Source organism: Triticum dicoccoides, chromosome 3A (genome assembly GCF_002162155.2).
Source record: "Triticum dicoccoides isolate Atlit2015 ecotype Zavitan chromosome 3A, WEW_v2.0, whole genome shotgun sequence".
In the NCBI taxonomy this organism is placed as follows: domain Eukaryota; kingdom Viridiplantae; phylum Streptophyta; class Magnoliopsida; order Poales; family Poaceae; genus Triticum; species Triticum dicoccoides.
In genome coordinates this window covers 159,486,674-159,508,326 of record NC_041384.1, presented here as the reverse complement: position 1 = coordinate 159,508,326, position 21,653 = coordinate 159,486,674, and the positions used below count along the sequence as shown (strand labels likewise).

The window sequence follows — 21,653 nt, the reverse complement described above, 5'->3', positions numbered from 1 at the left end:
ACAATCCATCTCAACTTGTAAGCTGCGCATTTTGGCATATGCATATGAAACAGTGGAATTTGAGGTTGAACGATGCGCATCTGCCTGCCCTCGTTGTTTGGTTTTGGCTGGAGTATAACCTGAAGCTTCCATCGCGGTCTTGCACTCGTTGTTCTCTGTCTTAGCAACTCCAATGCTGATTACCAAACAGCCCGCAAATGTCTGGGCTGGATGATCAAAACAATTTAGGTCATTCAAGGGCGCTCATCGAAATTATCCGGACCGATCCGAAAGTCCAAAATCCCGCGACCCGGCATCGAATTCCGCTCTCTCTGCGTCGTCTCAAGAACTGTCTGCGCATTCAGAGCAGAAGTGATCGGCCGACTGCCCGCATTCTCGTCGGCTGATCGGTCGTTCGCCTACACGACACTCACACCGAGGCGGAGCCATAGAAGCCTACTCTGGCGCTCTGCATTCAACCCGGCACTCGCCCTGCCTAGGCTATTTAAGTTGGCTGACCACGCCGCAAAAACCCTATCCCTCAGAGCCCTTCTAGTGTATGAGGAACTGTCCAACCACTTGTTCTCATCATCGTCTGTCGTCGACCATCACCATAGCCCGGTCCTTTGCTATGTGGAACAAGAGCGTCACGTCGGCGCGTCTCGCCTAAATCGCGAGGGAGGTCCGTGACACGAAGGCTCGACTCCAAGCGCGCATTGATCCCGGCCAACCTGTCAGCTCTCCAGAGCGCTCAGAGGAGATGAAGGGCGAGGAGGAGGGTGACCCCATGATAGGGATCACCATGGAGGAGGGGCATGTGTGCGCGTCGGTGGAGGAGCCATCGGTGTCTGGGTTCAGCATGGTGCAGGCGAGGTAGCACTACGGCCGGGTGCTAGTGGAGGAGGAGCGGGCGCCCGCATCGGTGGGGATGTCGGTGTTCGCGTTCAGGCAACTGCTGGTGGAGCAGCACTGCAACCTTCAGCTCCTAAAGGAGTACCGGCCGATGGAGGACCGACTAGAGGCGGAACGCGCGTCCAGAGTTGTTGTCGTGACCATTGTTGCGGCGGACCTGGCGATCCTCGACATAAACTGGGCCGTGCTCGACTCCATGCACAACCTTTGCGCCGTCTGTCGTGAGCATCGGCGGCTCAACGTCAACAAGGCATAGCGCAACCATCTCTCCGAGGGGTTGGAGGCTAAGTAGGATGACGCGCAATGAGCGATGATGCCAAAAAGGCATTCGTTGTCACCACTGCCTCCTTCGTGTCGGCCCGCAATGACTTCGATGTCAGACCGTCCGGTGCAGGCCTCACCTCCGACAACCACGTCGATTTCCAGAGCGACGGCGCTGAAGAGTAAATTAGATTTATTTTTTCCGTAGATGTTTTATTACTTGTTTTGAGGATCTTTTCTATGCATTTTTTCAAAAATCAATGCAAAAATCGGTGCCCATGGTATTTAAATGGTATTTTTTTTTTCAAACCGGGCTATACCCCTTTTCATTGCAAATGAACGGAAATACAGAGTTCAGAAACATGTCAGGAGGAGGGAAAATGGTATTTAAATAACTTGGTTGGATGGGGCTCCTCGTCCATAGAATGTCCATTTGATGATCTATGTTGGAGTTGCCCCTAAATTGCCCGTGATGTCCATGGACAAGGTTGCATGAGAGATGGCGGCGAGGCTTGGTGACAGCGTGACAAGGTATCATGTGATGTACGCTAGCTGCGCAAATGTACGTCTATGGCTGAAGGCTATGCAAGGCGAGTCCTTTTAACTCCTACGACTTTGTTAAACAATAATCATATATGTTACAAGGGAGGGGATTAAAAAGTCAGGAGGATAATTACGTCACTCCTCATAAAGTTCCCCTCTATAACTCGCTCGGGCTAGCCAATCCGTAACGGCATTACTTTCTCGGGCAGAATACACAATCGCCGCCTTGCTGAAAGAAGTCGTCAACTTTTGATAACCATCAATAATCATTGCTCCCAAAGCTCGGTATTCTAAAGGATCCAAGATGGCCTACACAATTTCCAACCATTCCCATTCAACAACCATTTGGGGGAATACCCATCTCATCAGCGAGACGCGACCCTTCCTGAGATTATGCACTCCAAAAGTTTCGATGGTGCTTTCCCCTTTGCAGCTAGCGCATTCGCCACAATGCCTCTAATGCTTAGAGCTGAACGTATAGGGGAGCCCGTGTTTTCATAATTTCATTATGAGGAATTTTACGGCGCTTCCATCAAATGTACTCTCTCTGATCTATATTAATTGTCATTGATTTAGTATAATTTTATATTAAATCGGTGACAATTAATATATATGCGAGGGAAACCAGCCACCATAATTGTTTCGATTTCATTGGGTATTGGGGATGTCATATCTCCTGGTAGCTCGTCACACGGTAGTTGCTCCGGAATCACCGATCCAGAGAGACCATTATGAAGAATTGAAGATGTAATTTCAATGTATTCTTGATTTGATATCCCGGTCCGTCAAAGTACAGTAGCAAGGGATTTCATATGCCCATCCGTCAAAGTACAGTAGCAAGCGAGTCGTTTGTTATTGCGACGTGAGTGTTGGCAGTGTGTCGTCACATGGTCTGGCTATTATGGGCTGCTCAAAGATCGAAACTACTTGACGAACGACAGTCCTTGGACGATGCTTGCACGACCGATGATCCAACGGTGCAAATCCACGCATCAGATGTGATTAAAGGCTCAGCTGGCTCTGTCGTCCATAAATCGTGCAAGGAATGTCGTGTGTGTAGCAATGCTGCTCGAAGATCTGCCTGCGCCGGTGGGTGTGGTTTTCCTATTGGTTCTTTCTTATATTAATGAAAACGACTTGTTTGAGAAAAGAGATTGGTGGTTGTTGACGCGGCTACATAGAATGCACGTGGCATCTGGTCTGGTCGTGCTGTAAATTTTTTGGTTGTTGAATAGCATGCACGTAGGCTGGTTGACTGCGCTGAAGTCGATCAGGCGGCGGCACGGGTAGTCAGGTGGTTCCCCGCGTCCCTGGATGTCGGACTGGGCATCGCCGCACCTGTGTCTTCCATTCCAACGGTGCACACCGTGAAGCTAGCAAAGTACTGTAGCTAGTGGGACTTTACGTGTCACAGTTCTCCCAGAAAACTTGCGGCTCAGAGATCCCAGGACTATGGAACAAGCAACTGATGATTACTGATGCAATGAGCAGGAGCAGGGGGCATTCAACTGTGCATCTGGCGTACGAGATGCAAAATACGCTTTAGGTATAATATAATATTATATGCCTAACTTGAATAGGGTACCGTCAGAATCGGCACTCGGTTGATTCAGGTCATTCCTCCGGTGAATAAGTTCGAGTTCCAACAATTACTGAAAGTCGCTACTTATCTACAAAATCTTCCCTGCACTCAGGAAAGCAAACTACTACCACCACCTTGTTACCTATTTCTAGTTAGGGAGCCTGCAGCTATCACCCCCATTACCAGGCAAATTATCTCCTACCTGCGCACGCTGTCTTCAGGCTGCGGGCAGGTTCTTCTTAACCTTGTCTTCCAGGAACTTCCTAGTGTCAGCGCCCTTCACGTTGAACTCCATCAGAAGATCTTCAAACAGCGTCTTGAGGTTGTCAGTGAACTGAGTGCGCCTACCCAGAGGATCCACCCTCATCACTTCTTGCTTCTTTGGTACACTGCTGCTACTGCGGCTGCTGCTGCTGCTGCTAGACGCTCCAGTGCCGTCGTATTCCGCTTCTTCCTCTTCGGGGACCTCCGATCCGACCATGTTACCCTCTAGGTAGTGTTTGCATGCTGCCAGAATGGTGCGTCCGCGTTCCCGGAAGTGGCCGGCGACAAGGTCTCCAAAGTGCTGCAAGTAGAGCCAACAACAAAGGAAGGTTACTAAAAAGCAGTAGATAATAGAGTTCCATGTGACTTAACTGTCTGGTAATTACAAATAAGGGATGTCATCTTGCAAAATTAAATTAAAACTTATCACATAGGAAGCACCTTCCCGTTAATCAGGATCAGAATGACCTCTTTCTATAGTAACAGAAACAGGATAAAATACTATTAAACCAGGATCAGGGAATACTCAGCACACCTGCATGTTCTTCCCCTTGGCTATAAATCTATAATATGTTTGGTCTGTCCAAAAAAGAAGCTGCGGCATGTCACATCCTACATTCCTATCTTCTAGTACTTATCATTTTGTTCTGTAGATAGATCATTTTGTTCTGTAGATATATGGCCGTCTTTGCATACCGAAAATTTTCTTAAACTCCATTCATTCAGTCAAGTATGCATACTACTCCCTCCGTTCCAAATTACTTGTCGCAGAAATGGATGTATCTAGAACTAAAATACATCTAGATACATCCATACCTGCGACAAGTAATTCAGAACGGAGGGAGTAGGTATCAAGCTGCCCATGCACTAAGAATACGAAAAAATGAGTAACCAGGCATTGCATTACTCAGGTAATCATGTACAAGGCTGGCTGCTTATTTAGGCCTAAACTGGAACAAGCCCAAAGGCCCACCCAAAATCCACTACAAGGTGGGACTGACCAAGCGCACACCAGCCACTGTGTTTTAGAACATTGATGATGAAACAAACCTTCATATAGCATATTCAAGCATATAACCGCAGCAAATGCAGTAAACCACTGGAAGATCCAGAAATTTGAGGAAATAAAAGGGCTAATCTCTAATAGTCTAGCATGTCACGAGTAAGTTTCTTGTTTCAGCATGCATTAAAAGGACAGGAGAGAGACTATTATTTTGTTTTTGCCCGTTAACAGCCAGAACTGTAGGTACATATAGCAAAACATTACCTCCGGAGGCCTTCTAAGTGAATACAGCATAGTCCTACAGGAGTGCAGAAATGTGGTCTTGTTATACTCTACAGAATGCTGTTGTCCAGTTGTGGTATTCGCAGAGCCTGCATATCCCGGTTCATTGAAGTATGGCTTCTCATTCAAAATGAGAGCCTGAATGGACACAAGCACCTGCAGCATGGTTGAGTGAGCTGAGTTCCACTTCTCGCAACCACTACCACTCCAGGTACCAAGGAGGCTAAGGCAGACTTTTCCACAATTATACAAGTTCGGATTAAGTCGAAGCCCTCCAGAATGGTAATACACCAACTGCAGCACCATCAATGTTAAGCATTTTAGTAAAATGATAAATATAATCACATAAAGAGAAATGCTAAAAGCTTACGTACCGGAGGCTCTGAAGGATAATTAGAGGTAAAATGTGCATCAAAGAAGAAGAGACCATCATGATAGGGTGTTCCCTTAGGGCCAATAATCGCAGCCCTAAGAAGATCCATTCTATCTTCAGCAACACGGACAAAGATAGAAGCTACAAAAAAGAGTAGTTTTCACAATTTATACTTCTGATTGGAGAGAAAGTATACTGAAAAGGTGCAATAAATAAGCCATAGCTTGCTCAACTTCATAATCAATCCGTTTGCTAGTGCTAAGTCAAATGAGAAATAACTAAATTTCGTAGAGCAAATTTAGCTGCCAATTAGCCGTAGGATTTGATTATTTATCCAGATCTCAAAATCATTTATGTATTATTTTGGTGTTATTGCCCCCACTGTTGGATGAAAGATTCTAGGGCTCACAGCATTGACTGGGTATTAGAAATCAAATATGCCATTTAAGCCTCACTAGTCATTCAGTACAAAGCTACGCAAAACCGATGCCAAACAAATCATTGAATTGTTTTAGCCACACTAGATTAACATTAAGTATAAGTCCAGATCTAATAGATTTCAGAACTCACTCCAAAATCTTAAGATTGTACAGAGATACTTAATAAGCTTAGAGCATAAAGTAGAATGCTTCCATAAATTGACAGTTCTACTAAGATTATAACCCTAAGTGTGTAAATATATCACAAGAACAATGAATACATCCATTTTTAAGCAGTTTAATCAGATAAAACAATTAAGAAACCTATAAAATAGAGAAAGCCACATAAAAATTACAATATTATACTTCTATCAAATGATGGGATGATGGTCTTGTGCACCCTGTGCAGACATACTTAAGTGTGCAGCACGGAGAATTGAATAACAAGGTCAATAGATGTACATTAACTCTCCATGCATGCATTATATTACGAGATAAGCTTGAAAGACTGATGTCCTTTATGAGCCTTAAGTAGGCTAAAGGGGTTATGGTTCGTGTGCCCCAAGAACCTAAATTTCTACCTTGGACACTCATAAGAACATGACAAAAGGCGCATGCAAGTAGTAGAGCCAATTGTGTTGGCTAGAGAAAATCTAGTTCACCAGAGTGTTATGGAGGTGCTAGGTTAAATTTTCAGTGGAATATACCTTTGTCCCACTTATTATTGGTAAAACTGAATAGTTAACTTACAGAAATCTAAAGAGAGAAACCGAGTTGTTAACAGCTAACCTGGTAGATCTTTCTCTAAAAGTTTCCAGTCATGTTGAATTCTCTTTGCCCATTCCCTGCTTGTCTGAAATAATATGCACATGAACAAGACGTAAGTATCACACGCTCCGCAAGAATAAAATAAAATAAGAAGGGATTCGTATACAAAATGAGCATAATGTGTGAAATCAATTAATTCAACACATTACCTTCCCCACTGATTTATTAGCATAATGGTGGTCAGAGAAATTTTGAACAGTGTAGAATTGTTGAAATGCCTTATATTTCCTTGTAATTTCATCCTCAACTAACTCATCTGACGCTCCATCCTGCTCGTCATTGGCTGCAAGTTTCTGAAGCCATGGTACAGTAGCCTCCACACCTGGAGGCAGATCTAAATCATCAAATTTATCAGCAAGCTGCTGATTAAAGTCAGCTTCATCGAATTCATATTCAGAGTCATTGCCGTTTTCATCATCACAATCATCATCATCATCCATATAGTAATCCTCTTCCTCATTTTCTACGTAATCAGTATCTGGTAGCTCTGATTCAGACATTTGCACAGAAGCACTTGTGCTGGATCCAACTTGGTCGCTGGAAGAACCCTGTTAGATAGTGACATGTCAGTAGAAAACAGAGGTAATTATGCTGTTGTATGGTGAAACTAAAACTAGCAGAGTACTTCATTCCGCAATTAACTATGTGATGTCTAATTAGTATTGTTTGTGATATAATTAAACGGAAATCCCATCCTCATGATCCGAACCATACAGATAATAAGATAAGAAATAACAGAAAAGACGATCAGAATAACAGAAACACACAAAGATCGGAACTTGTGGCATGCAGATGGCACCGACACCCCTAAAATCTTCAAACAGATCAAATTGGTCGTAGACCTAAGCCAATTATGACCGGCATTGCATCAACGACCTGACAAAGGGTACGTGCCGCAAGATCGCATCCACAAACCCCTCAAATCCCGGACATAATTAAGAAATTAACCCCAATAAAGACCTATAAACCCTCCTAAATTTCCGCCCAAAACTCGAAACCCTAGTGTCGAGATCGCGGCTTCTCACCGCATAAAAACCCCAATTCCGACTGAACAAAACCCTAAACGCGACACCTCGGGCGCAACGTAGGGACTTGGCACGCGAAAATCCAAGGCCGCGCACCGCGTTCGGTGCGGAGAAAACCAAAATCAACTGGGGAACGCGGAACGAACGGAACCCCACGAACCGGGCGAAATTACCTCGCATCGCTGGCGCTTCTGCTGCGATGAACTCCAAGCCGCCGCGCCCGTCGCCCAGCAGGACGAGCCCCCCTGCTGCGGCCCGCGGCACCTGCACGGGAACAATACCCCTTAAGCCGATCACCCAACGGCGAAAAGATTAAAAAAACAACCAAAAAGTTGAGGCGCCGTCCGATCGCGGCGGCGGCGGCGACGGGGAGGAGGTGCCGTACTCGGTGTCCATGGCCGCCGGCGGAGGCCAGGCCGGGGGCGCCGCGAGAGGGGTAGGAGGCGGGATGGGGTGGGAGCTCGGGCGGAGTGCGCGGGTGCGACGGAGGAGAAGCGAGGCGAGACTGCGAGAGGGGAAGGGGAACGCGTGGCCGTACCGATCTATTTGGCCCGGGGGGTTGGCAGAGTCCTGGGACCCACCGCACTGGCGCTCCTAGGCGCGCCGCACTCGCTCGCTGTAGCCTGGGGCCACGGTGGAGGGAACACCGTTCCAGGCCCACGTGTCAGCGGGTCGGGTTGAGTCCTGGCGTGAGGGGAGGGGAAGAGGGGAGGAAGGTTAGGTTCCGCGACGGCGACGCGCTTGCCCACGAGTCAGGGTTGGTATTGACGGTGGACCCGGTATGTCAGGGTGGAGGAGCTGGACCGGGTCGGCGGCTACCGGTTTGGCCTATGTTTATGGGTTTGGAAAGGCTGAAAAACCGGAGCGTTAGGCTTGATTTCACAAGTTGATGTTTACTAAGGGCGATACTGTCTTATCTTAAGTTCGGCACATGATAATTTAGAAAAGATAATAAAAAATGGTGACGATGGTTATTTTTTAGTCTTATCTTTTTATAACTAAGGCCTCTTTTAGTTCATAGGATAGGATTATTATAGGAATAGGAATCTTGTAGGAAATGAGATGACATGTATCTCAAATCCTATGAGTAGAAATAGGAAACAAGATATCATTTGGTTGACATCAAAGGAATTTTTCCATTGAGTCTAGGCTCTTTTTTATTTTTCTATGAAATGTGGAGGATAGGAACCAATCCTATGTAGGAATAAGAATCTATTCCTATGAACCAAATGGCTCTAAAGGAAAAAAATCCTATAAGAATCCTATCCTCTAGAATTCTTATAAAATTCCTCTAAACCAAATGAGGCCTAAGGCCTCTTTTGGTTTATAAGGTAGGAAAATCATAGGAATAGGAAAGTCATAGAAAATGAGATGACATGTACCTCAAATCCTATGACTAGGAATAAAAAAGGAGATGCTCTTTGGTTCACATCATAGGATTTTTTCATTGAGTCTAGCCTAATGTTTATTTTCCTATGAAATGTGGAGGATAGGAAGAATTCCTCCACAGGAATAGGATTTTATTCCTACAAACCAAAGGGCTCTAAAGGAATTTTTCCTATAGAAATCCTATCCTATGAAATTCCTATAAGATTCCTCTAAACCAAAGAAGGCCTAAATGTTCCTAAATATGTGGTGAGATAATTGTTGTTGTATTCTACATGATAATACGTGTGTTATTCATATAATAAATAATAAAGTATAAGCCACATGGATATTGATATCGACCTGATGAAATTGAAAAGACAGCAAAACACTAGCTTACCACAAAGGATCGTCAACCAAAAACAAAATTACAATCATGACCGACGACATCCTTAAGCTTGACTCCAACACACGTCACCACTGTAGCAGCCACCTCTTCACTTGAGCTCGACGCGGCTACATCGCTGATATGCAACTTTACGAGCCTCTAAAGTAGCTTACCAAGGTGAAGTCATTATCGTTGAAAGAATCTAGCCGGGTAGTACCCAGATACCTCATTGAAATCCAGATCTGGCACCCCTCACAGCTAAGACGTGTGAGAGAAAATCATACCTGCTAATCATTCTCCAATTCAGTAATGTTGCGGATGTTGGCTTGGCCCTTCACGCTCCTTTGCTCGACATACGAGGCGTGGTGTAGACGGTCCAGGTGTGGAGTCGGAGACTGATAACCCACAAGTATAGATGATCGTGACAGTCTTCGAGGGTGGTATCACTACTGCAGGATGGTCCTAACGCGACAGTACAATCAGAGACCCTTCGATGAAACTGTATGCGATGCGTTAATCGCAAACAATGGTGTAAGAAAACCGTCAAAAATGACATGAACAGTTTGCGATGGCGGAGGCATCAAACATGATTCAGATTAGAGTTGTGCATGCGATACATGGCGTACGATTGATCCATACGAACCGTTTGTGATGAGCATAACAACAGAAATGGTCAGCCAGATGAAGGTGTGTGCGATATACTGCATACAGTTCACTCAGATGAATTATTTGCGATTAAGCAACACAACAAAAACGGCCAGCCAGATCAAGGTGCGTGCGATATATGACATACAATTTACTCGGATGAATTGTTTGCGATGAGCCAAGACAACAGAAACGGTTCAACTTAACAAGATGTGTGTGATGCGTGGGAAATAGGTCGTAATCAAAAATATGTGTGAAGACCGATAATAACACTAATGATTGTTGCTAATAAGTCGTGTGTGTTGTGGACAAACGCTTGTTGGTATACAATTGCCAGTGATTGATGAAATCATCACTGACGGGTTCCTTAGTTTACTCCGTGTGTGATGTGATTTGTCCTGTCTACAATAGAACAACATATATAATCAAAATAAACATCCAATTACATAAGTAACTATATAAAACATTCGCACACACACCTCAATAAACAATTACATGCATTCTAAACTAGGAGAAACAATCATCTAATCATCTACTTCTTGTGATGCTGTCGTCGCTGCTCTGTGGCTTGATCCCTTGTCCGGGGCAGGACGAAGGCACTTGCCTGCGTACTTGATCCGCTTGTACATCTCATAGCTTGTGTATGCATCCTTGGCCGCGTACTTGACGTGTTCTTCATCCAGTATCTGCTCCGAGGCACTATGCCAGGTGATCTTGTCCTTCTTGCTATCATCCATCATCTTCATGTAGTAGGGGTCGATGATGGCCGAGGTGAGGTCAACCAAGGAGTCCTGATTGTTCTTTGTGTTCCCCCAAACCGTGTAGTGGTCATGGATGTCGACAAGATTCCGGCAGGCCAAGCCCGAAACCTTGAGCATTTGTACATCTTTGTTGGTGTCCACTGTAGCGAAACTGTAGTCGGGGATGTTGATAAACTGGCGAAACGCTCGCAGGGCCTTGTGGCCAGGTGGTAGTGGTAGACGAGGACGTCATGGCACACTGATACGTCTTCAACGTATCTATAATTGTTGATTGTTCCATGCTATTATATTATCTGTTTTGGATGTTTTATATGCAATAATATATTGTTTTATATATTTTTTGGGACTAAGCTATTAACCTAGAGCCCAGTGCTCATTCCTGTTTTTTTTTCTTGTTTTTGAGTTTCGCAGAAAAGGAATACCAAATGGAGTCCCAACGGAATAAAACCTTCGTGATGATTTTTCTTGAACCAGAAGACAACCAGGAGACTTGGAGATGAAGTCGGAGGAGCCAAGACGCGGCCACGCCCGATGGTAGTTTTTTCATCAGGTAACTGCATCGTGGCGCCGCGCCCGATGCAACTGTTGGGGAACGTAGCATGCAGTTTCAAAAAAATCCTACGCTCACGCAAGATTTATCTAGGATATGCATAGCAACGAGAGGGGGAGAGTGTGTCCACGTACCCTCGTAGACCGAAAGCGAAAGCATTTGTTAACGTGGTTGATGTAGTCGAACTTCTTCTTGTTTTGACCGATCAAGCACCGAACGTACGGCACCTCCGAGTTCTGCACACGTTCAGCTCGATGACGTCGCTCGAACTCTTGATCCAGCAAAGTGTCTAGGGAGAGTTTCGCCAGCACGATGGTGTGGTGACGGTGATGGTGAAGTGATCCGCGTCGGGCTTGGCCTAAGCACTACGTGAATATGATCAGAGGCGTAAACTATGGAGGGGGCGCCGCACACGGTTTGGAACAATTGATGTGTGTTGTAGGCGCCGCCTCCCCACGTATATAAAGAAGGGAGGGGGAGGAGGCCGGCCCTAGGCGCGCCCAAGTAGGAGGAATCCTACTTGGGCTCCTAGTTGGATTCCCCCCCCCCTTTCCTTTTACTGAAGGGGGAAAGAGAGAGGGGAGGAGAACCTCCCCTAGTCCAATTCGGCCCCCTTCCCTATGGGGGGCATGCCACCCCTTTGTGGGATGGTGTGCCCCCCTCCTATGGCCCATATGGCCCATATCTTCCCCCGGGGGTTCCAGTACCCTCCTGGTACTCCGATATGTACCCGATACATTCCGGAACACTTTCGGTGTCCGAATACTATCATCCAATATATCAATCTTTACCTCTTGACTATATTGAGACTCCTCGTCATGTCTGTGATCTCATCCGGGACTCCGAACAACATTCGGTCACCAAATCACATAACTCATATAATACAAATTGTCATCGAACGTTAAGCGTGCGGACCCTACGGGTTCGAGAACTATGTAGACATGACCGTGACTCCTCTCCGGTCAATAACCAATAGCGGAACTTAGATGCTCATATTGGTCCCCACATATTCTACAAAGATCTTTATCGGTCAAACCGCAATGACAACAACATACAGTATTCCCTTTGTCATCGGTATGTTACTTGCCCGAGATTCTATCGTCGGTATCTTCATACCTAGTTCAATCTCATTACCGGCAAGTCTCTTTAACTCATTTCGTAATGCATCATCCCGTAACTAACTCATTAGTCACATTGCTTGTAAGGCTTATCATGATGTGCATTACCGAGAGGGCCCAGAGAAACCTCTCCGATACTCAGAGTGACAAATCCTAATCTCGATCTATGCCAACCCAACAAACACCTTCAAAGATACATGTAGAGCATCTTTATAATCACCCAGTTACGTTGGGACGTTTGATAGCACACAAGGTGTCGGGGATATACCCCGCGGCGTAACCCGACCGAAAGTATAACCCGGCCGGACTTGGCGATTCACCGGCGACCCGCACTGACCGTACGGTTTACAAGCAACGTGACTGAACATTATGACTCACTGGTAGCCCGGCTGGCGGAACAGATGGATGACAAGGCCCAAGGCCCAGAAGGCCGGTTTATGTTAATGGTAGGCCAGTTTAAGAGGAAAGGCGTGACGAACATTTACCTTACAAGGAGTTAAGACCCGTACTTGTATCTGGTTTGTATTAGAAGGTAGACTAGTCCTAATCCTAATAGGACTCCACATGTAACCCGCCCCTCTAACTTATATAAGGAGGAGCAGGGCTCCCCAAAGAAGGGACAAGCCAGAGGAAAATAATCTTAAGGGTTAGACATAACTGGGAGAGCCGGTTTACGGTGACTCCCTCGTGATGATAATGAGACCTAGCCACAAACTGTTGGGGAACGTAGTAATTTCAAAAAAATTCCTACGCACACACAAGATCATGGTGATGCATAGCAACGAGAGGGGAGAGTGTTGTCTACGTACCCTCGTAGACCGGCAATGGAAGTGTTGACACAACGTAGAGGAAGTAGTCGTACGTCTTCCCGATCTGACCGATCCAAGCACCGAACGTACGACACCTTCGAGTTCTAGCACACGTTCAGTTCGATGACGATCCCCGGACTCCGATCCAGCAAAGTGTCGGGGAAGAGTTCCGTCAGCACGACGGTGTGGTGACGATCTTGATGTTCAACTGTCGCAGGGCTTCGCCTAAGCATCACTACAATATTATCGAGGATTATGATGGAAGGGGGCACCACACACGGCTAAGAAAACGATCACGTGGATCAACTTGTGTGTCTAGGGGTGCCCCCTGCCCCCGTATATAAAGGAGCAAGGGGAGGAGGCCAGCCGGCCCTATGGCGCGCCAAGGAGGAGTCCTCCTCCTAGTAGGAGTAGGACTCCTACTAGGAGGGGGAAGAAAGTGGGGAGGGAGAAGGAAAGGGGGGCGCCGCCCCCCTCTCCTAGTCCAATTCGGACAAGGGGGGAGGAGGCGTGCGGCCCACCCTGGCTGCCCCTCTCTCTCTCTCTCCACTAAGGCCCATATGGCCCATTACTTCTCCCGGGGGGGTTCCGGTAACCCTCCGGCTCTCCGGTTTTCTCCGAAATCACCCGGAACACTTCCGGTGTCCGAATATAGCCGTCCAATATATCAATCTTTATGTCTCGACCATTTCGAGACTCCTCGTTATGTCCGTGATCACATCCTGGACTCCGAACTAAATTCGGTAGATCAAAACTCATAAACTCATAATATAACTGCCATTGAAACCTTAAGCATGAGGACCCTACGGGTTCGAGAACAATGTAGACATGACCGAGACACGTCTTCGGTCAATAAACAATAGTGGAACATGGATGCTCATATTGGCTCCCACATATTCTACGAAGATCTTTATCGGTCAGACCGCATAACAACATACGTTGTTCCCTTTGTCATCGGTATGTTACTTGCCCGAGATTCGATCGTCGGTATCTCAATACCTAGTTCAATCTCGTTACCGACAAGTCTCTTTACTCGTTTCGTAATACATCATCTCGCAACTAACTCATTAGTTGCAATGCTTGCAAGGCTTATGTGATGTGCATTACCGAGAGGGCCCAGAGATACCACTCCGACAATCGGAGTGACAAATCCTAATCTCGAAATACGCCAACCCAACATTTACCTTTGGAGACACTTGTAGAGCTCCTTTATAATCACCCAGTTACGTTGTGACGTTTGGTAGCACACAAAGTGTTCCTCCGGCAAACGGGAGTTGCATAATCTCATAGTCATAGGAACATGTATAAGTCATGAAGAAAGCAATAGCAACATACTAAACGATCGGGTGCTAAGCTAATGGAATGGGTCATGTCAATCACATCATTCTCCTAATAATGTGATCCCGTTAATCAAATGACAACACATGTCTATGGTTAGGAAACATAACCATCTTTGATTAACGAGCTAGTCAAGTAGAGGCATACTAGTGACGTTTAGTTTGTCTATGTATTCACACAAGTATTATGTTTCCGGATAATACAATTCTAGCATGAATAATAAACATTTATCATGATATAAGGAAATAAAATAATAACATTATTATTGCCTCTAGGGCATATTTCCTTCACAAACATCATGTAGGGTTGTTACCGGATGATGTTTCCCGGGGGCCGAAGCTGTCTAAACCTTTGTCTTGTGTTGAGTTTCTCAATTCCGCTCAACCCCTCTCAAGCTACCACATAGATGTGTTGGCCTCACGACTAAGTCCTCACAGTAGGACATCTGTCGTGACAATTCCACGACAGTTGGCGCCCACCGTGGGGCGCGCGCACGGTGGTGATGAGTTCTTGGAGGGATCTCTTCAGCGATCGAGAAGCTCATGAGGTGTGCTAGATAAAAAGGAAAAAAAGCTAGTGCAAAGGATCTACGTCATCTACACGACGAGTGGACAGAATACCAGATACCAGATTGAGATGAAAAATAATTAGGGTTAGACGTTTTGTGCGCCACCGGCGATGCGAAGCGATCTATCGAAACCAACGGAGGATTGACTTTGTTTGTACTTCGAGTCTAGCAAACTGTCAAAATGTTGTCTGATCCGCCGAGTCCGGTTCGAGACCAACAACAATTTCTGCTGTCTAATCTGCCGAGTCCCGGAAAGAGTCTATTGTCGGGTTATAGGTTTAAAGCCCCGTGGTTTCTGCTAAGGATTGGAGTACTAGTACTGTACACTACGTACCTTTTTATACTCTATGTGAGATCTACTTAAGGCTGACCAGAAGACTAGTATATGCATGTGTTGGGGAACATAGTAATTTCAAAAAATTACTACGCACACGCAAGATCATGGTGATGCATAGCAACAAGAGGGGAGAGTATTGTCCACGTACCCTCGTAGACCAAAAGCGGAAGCGTTATGACAACGCGGTTGATGTAGTCGTACGTCTTCACGATCCGACCGATCCAAGTACCGAACGTACGGCACCTCCGAGTTCTGCACACGTTCAGCCCGATGACGTCCCTCGAACTCCGATCCAGCCGAGTGTTGAGGGAGAGTTTCGTCAACACGACGGCATGGTGACGATGATGATGTTCTACCGACGCAGGGCTTCGCCTAAGCACCGCTACGATATTCGAGGTGGATTATGGTGGAGGGGGGCACCGCACACGGCTAAGAGATCAATTGTTGTGTCTTTGGGGTGCCCCCTGCCCCCGTATATAAAGGAGTGGAGGACGGAGAGGGTCGGCCCTCTCTACGGCGCGCCCTAGGGGAGTCCTACTCCCACCAGGAGTAGGATTCCCCCTTTCCTAGTAGAACTAGGAGCCCTTCCAAGTAGTAGGAGTAGGAGGGAAGGAAAGGGAAAAGAGAAGAGAAGGAAGGAGAGGGCGCATCCCTTCCCCCTAGTCCAATTCGGACTAGGCCTTGGGGGGCGCGCGACCTGCCTCTCTCTCTTTCCCCTAAAGCCCAATAAGGCACATACACTCCTCGGTGAATTCTCGTAACTCCCCGGTACTCCGATAAATACCCGAATCACTCGGAACCTTTCCGATGTCCGAATATAGTCGTCCAATATATCGATCTTTATGTCTCGATCATTTCAAGACTCCTCGTCATGTCCCTGATCTCATACGGGACTCCGAACTACCTTCGGTACATCAAAACACATAAACTCATAATATAACTGTCATCAAACTTTAAGCGTGCGGACCCTACGGGTTCGAGAACTATGTAGACATGACTGAGACACGTCTTCGGTCAATAACCAATAGCGGAACCTGGATGCTCATATTGGCTCCTACATATTCTACGAAGATCTTTATCGGTCAAACCGCATAACAACATACGTTGGTCCCTTTTGTCATCGGTATGTTACTTGTCCGAGATTCGATCGTCGGTATCTCAATACCTAGTTCAATCTCGTTACCAGCAAGTCTCTTTACTCGTTCCGTAATACATCATCCTGCAACTAACTCTTTAGTTACAATGCTTGCAAGGCTTAAGTGATGTGCATTACTGAGAGGGCCCAAAGATACCTCTCCGACAATCGGAGTGACAAATCCTAATCTCGAAATACGCCAACCCAACAAGTACCTTCGGAGACACCTGTAGAGCACCTTTATAATCACCCAGTTACGTTGTGACATTTGGTAGCACACAAAGTGTTCCTCCGGTAAACGGGAGTTGCATAATCTCATAGTCATAGGAACATGTATAAGTCATGAAGAAAGCAATAGCAACAAACTAAACGATCAAGTGCTAAGCTAACGAAATGGGTCAAGTCAATCACATCATTATCCTAATGATGTGATCCCATTAATCAAATGACAACTCATGTCTATGGTTAGGAAACATAACCATCTTTGATCAATGAGCTAGTCAAGTAGAGGCATACTAGTGACACTCTATTTGTCTATGTATTCACACATATATTATGTTTCCGGTTAATACAATTCTAGCATGAATAATAAACATTTATCATGATATAATGAAATAAATAATAACTTTATTATTGCCTCTAGGGCATATTTCCTTCAGTCTCCCACTTGCACTAGAGTCAATAATCTAGTTCACATCGCCATGTGATTTAATACCAATAGTTCACATCACCATGTGATTAACACCCATAGTTCACATCGACATGTGACAAACACCCAAAGGGTTTACTAGAGTCAACAATCTAGTTCACATAGCTATGTGATTAACACCCAAAGAGTACTAAGGTGTGATTATGTGTTGCTTGTGAGAGAAGCTTAGTCAACGGGTCTGCCACATTCAGATCCGTAAGTATTTTGCAAGTTTCTATGTCAACAATGCTTTGCACGAAGCTACTCTAGCTAATTGCTCCCACTTTCAATATGTATCCAGATTGAGATTTAGGGTCATCTGGATCAGTGTCAAAATTTGCATCGACGTAACCCTTTACGACGAACCTTTTTGTCACCTCAATAATCGATAAACATATCCTTATTCCACTAAGGATAATTTTGACCGCTGTCCAATGATCTACTCCTAGATCACTATTGTACTCCCTTGCCAAAATCAGTGTAGGGTATACAATAGATCTGGTACACAACATGGCATATTTTATAGAACCTATGGCCAAGGCATAGGGAATGACTTTCATTCTCTTTCTATCTTCTGTCGTGGTCGGGCTTTGAGTCTTACTCAGTTTCACACCTTGTAACACAGGCAAGAACTCTTTCTTTGACTGTTCCATTTTGAACTACTTCAAAATCTTGTCAAGGTATGTACTGATTGAAAAACATATCAAGCGTCTTGATCTATCTCTATAGATCTTGATGCTCAATATGTAAGAAGCTTCACCGAGGTCTTTCTTTGAAGAACTCCTTTCAAACACCCCTTTATGCTTTGCAGAATAATTCTACATTACCTCTGATCAACAATATGTCATTCACATATACTTATCAGAAATGTTGTAGTGCTCCCACTCACTTTCTTGTAAATACAGACTTCACCGCAAGTCTGTATAAAACTATATGCTTTGATCAACTTATCAAAGCGTATATTCCAACTCTGAGATGCTTGCACCAGTCCATAGATGGATCGTTGGAGCTTGCATATTTTGTTAGCACCTTTAGGATTGACAAAAACTTCTGGTTGCATCATATACAACTCTTCTTTAATAAATCCATTAAGGAATGTAGTTTTGTTTATCCATTTGCCAGATTTCATAAAATGTGACAATTGCTAACATGATTCGGGCAGACTTAAGCATAGATACGAGTGAGAAACTCTCATCGTAGTCAACACCTTGAACTTGTCGAAAACCTTTTGCGACAATTCTAGCTTTGTAGATAGTAACACTACTATCAGCGTCCATCTTCCTCTTGAAGATCCATTTAATCTCAATGGCTCACCGATCTTTGGGCAAGTCAATCAAAGTCCATACTTTGTTCTTATACATGGATCTCATCTCAGATTTCATGGCCTCAAGCCATTCTACGGAATCTGGGCTCATCATCGCTTCCTCATAGTTCGTAGGTTCATCATGGTCAAGTAACATGACCTCCAGAATAGGATTACCGTACCACTCTGGTGCGGATCTCACTCTGGTTTACCTACGAGGTTCGGTAGTAACTTGATCTAAAGTTACATGATCATCATCATTAGCTTCCTCACTAATTGGTGTAGTAGTCACAGGAACAGATTTCTGTGATGAACTACTTTCCAATAAGGGAGCAGGTACAGTTACCTCATCAAGTTCTACTTTCCTCCCACTCACTTCTTTTGAGAGAAACTCCTTCTCTAGAAAGGATCCATTCCTAGCAATGAATATCTTGCCTTCGGATCTGTGATAGAAGGTGTACCCAACATTTTCTTTTGGGTATCCTATGAAGACACACTTCTCCGATTTGGGTTTGAGCTTATCAGGTTGAAACTTTTTCACATAAGCATTGCAACCTCAAACTTTAAGAAACGACAGCTTAGGTTTCTTGCCAAACCATAGTTCATACGGTGTTGTCTCAACTGATTTAGATGGTGCCCTATTTAACGTGAATGTAGCTGTCTGTAATGCATAACCCCAAAATGATAGTGGTAAATCGGTAAGAGACATCATAGATCGCACCATATCTAATAAAGTACGGTTATGACGTTCGGACACACCATTACATTGTGGTGTTCCAGGTGGCGTGAGTAGTGAAACTATTTCACATTGTTTTAACTGAAGACCAAACTCGTAACTCAAATATTTTACTTCTGCGATCATATCATAGAAACTTTTATTTTTGTTACGATGATTCTCCACTTCACTCTGAAATTCTTTGAACTTTTCAAATGTTTCAGACTTGTGTTTCATCAAGTAGATATACTCATATATGCTCAAATCATCTATGAAGATTAGAAAATAATGATACCTGCCGCGAGCCTCAATATTCATCGGACCACATACATCAGTATGTATGATTTCCATCAAATCTGTTGCTCGCTCCATTGTTCCGGAGAACGGAGTCTTAGTCATCTTGCCCATGAGGCATGGTTCGCAAGCATCAACTGATTCATAATCAAGTGATTCCAAGAGCCCATCGGCATGGATTTTCTTCATGCGCTTTACACCAATATGACCTAAACGGCAGTGCCACTAATAAGTTGCACTATCATTATTAACTTTGCATCTTTTGGCTTCAATATTATGAAAATGTGTGTCACCATGATCGAGATCCAACAAACCATTTTCATTAGGTGTATGACCATAGAAGGTTTTATTCGTGTAAACAAAACAACAATTATTCTCTAACTTACATGAATAACCGTATTGCAATACACATGATCCAATCATATTCATGCTCAATGCAAACACTAAATAACATTTATTTTAGGTTTAACACTGATCCCAAAAGTATAGGGAGTGTGCGATGATGATCATATCAATCTTGGAACCATTTCCAATACACATCGTCACTTCACCCTTAACTAGTCTCTGTTCATTCTGCAACTCCTGTTTCAAGTTACTACTCTTAGCAACTGAACTAGTATCAAATACCGAGGGGTTGCTATAAATACTAGTAAAGTACACATCAATAACATGTACATCCAATATACCTTTGTTCACCTTGCCATCCTTCTTATCCACCAAATACTTGGGGCAGTTCCGCTTCTAGTGACCAGTCCCTTTGCAGTAGAAGCACTCAGTCTCAGGCTTAGTTCCAGACTTGGGCTTCTTCACTTGAGCAGCAACTTGCTTGCCGTTCTTCTTGAAGTTACCCTTCTTCCCTTTGCCCTTTTCTTGAAACTAGTGGTTTTTGTCAACCATCAACACTTGATGCTTTTCTTGATTTCTACCTTCGTCGATTTCAGCATCACGAAGAGCTTGGGAATCGTTTCCGTTATCCCTTGCATATTATAGTTCATCACGAAGTTCTACTAACTTGGTGATGGTGACTAGAGAATTCTGTCAATCACTATTTTATCTGGAAGATTAACTCCCACTTGATTCAAGCGATTGTAGTACCCAGACAATCTGAGCACATGCTCACTGCTTGAGCTATTCTCCTCCATCTTTTAGCTATAGAACTTGTTGGAGACTTCATATCTCTCAACTCGGTTGTTTGCTTGAAATATTAACTTCAACTCCTGGAACATCTCATATGGTCCATGACGTTCAAAACGTCTTTGAAGTCCCGATTCTAAGCTATTTAAGCATGGTGCACTAAACTATCAAGTAGTCATCATATTGAGCTAGCCAAATGTTCATAACATCTGCATCTGCTCCTGCAATAGGTTTGTCACCTAGCAGTGCATCAAGGACATAATTCTTCTGTGCAGTAATGAGGATAAACCTCAGATCACGGATCCAATCCGCATCATTGCTACTAACATCTTTCAACTTAGTTTTCTCTAGGAATATATCAAAAATAAAACAGGGGAGCTAAACGCAAGCTATTGATCTACAACATAGATATGCTAATACTACCAGGACTAAGTTCATGATAAATTTAAGTTCAATTAATCATATTACTTAAGAACTCCCACTTAGATAGACATCCCTCTAATCCTCTAAGTGATCACGTGATCCATATCAACTAAACCATGTCCGATCATCACGTGAGATGGAGTAGTTTCAATGGTGAACATCACTATGTTGATCATATCTACTATATGATTCACGCTCGACCTTTCGGTCTCAGTGTTCCGAGGCCATATCTGTTATATGCTAGGCTTGTCAAGTTTAACCTGAGTATTCCACATGTGCAACTGTTTTGCACCCGTTGTATTTGAACGTAGAGCCTATCACACCCGATCATCACGTGGTGTCTCAGCATGAAGAACTTTCGCAATGGTGCATACTCAGGGAGAACACTTGTACCTTGATAATTAGTGAGAGATCATCTTATAAAGCTACCATCGAATAAGCAAAATAAGATGTATAAAAGATAAACATCACATGCAATCAAAATATGTGACATGATATGGCCATCATCATCTTGTGCCTTTGATCTCCATCTCCAAAGCATCATCATGATTTCCATCGTCACCGGCATGACACCATGATCTCCATCATCTTGATCTATATCAATGTGTCGT

General features: G+C 44.4%; 1 protein-coding gene across 1 annotated transcript; it reads right to left on the bottom strand.

The window, feature by feature from the left end:
• Window positions 1-3,236: 3,236 nt before the first annotated feature.
• On the bottom strand, window positions 3,237-8,011 carry LOC119267698 (putative ubiquitin-conjugating enzyme E2 38). Its single transcript, XM_037549126.1, has 7 exons — window positions 7,857-8,011; window positions 7,645-7,735; window positions 6,596-6,994; window positions 6,408-6,471; window positions 5,201-5,340; window positions 4,809-5,120; window positions 3,237-3,842 (listed from the first exon to the last, which is right to left on the bottom strand). The coding sequence occupies exons 1-7, from the start codon at window positions 7,865-7,867 to the stop codon at window positions 3,495-3,497; spliced, it is 1,365 nt and encodes a 454-aa protein (XP_037405023.1). The 5' UTR covers window positions 7,868-8,011; the 3' UTR covers window positions 3,237-3,494.
• Window positions 8,012-21,653: the final 13,642 nt, after the last annotated feature.

Excerpts from the sequence above, each read along its gene's own strand:
- LOC119267698 (XM_037549126.1), bottom strand. Across the intron at positions 6,995-7,644 it reads AGAAGCGCCAGCGATGCGAG|GGTTCTTCCAGCGACCAAGT; the intron begins GTAATTTCGCCC and ends ACTATCTAACAG. Across the intron at positions 5,121-5,200 it reads ATTATCCTTCAGAGCCTCCG|TTGGTGTATTACCATTCTGG; the intron begins GTACGTAAGCTT and ends ATGGTGCTGCAG.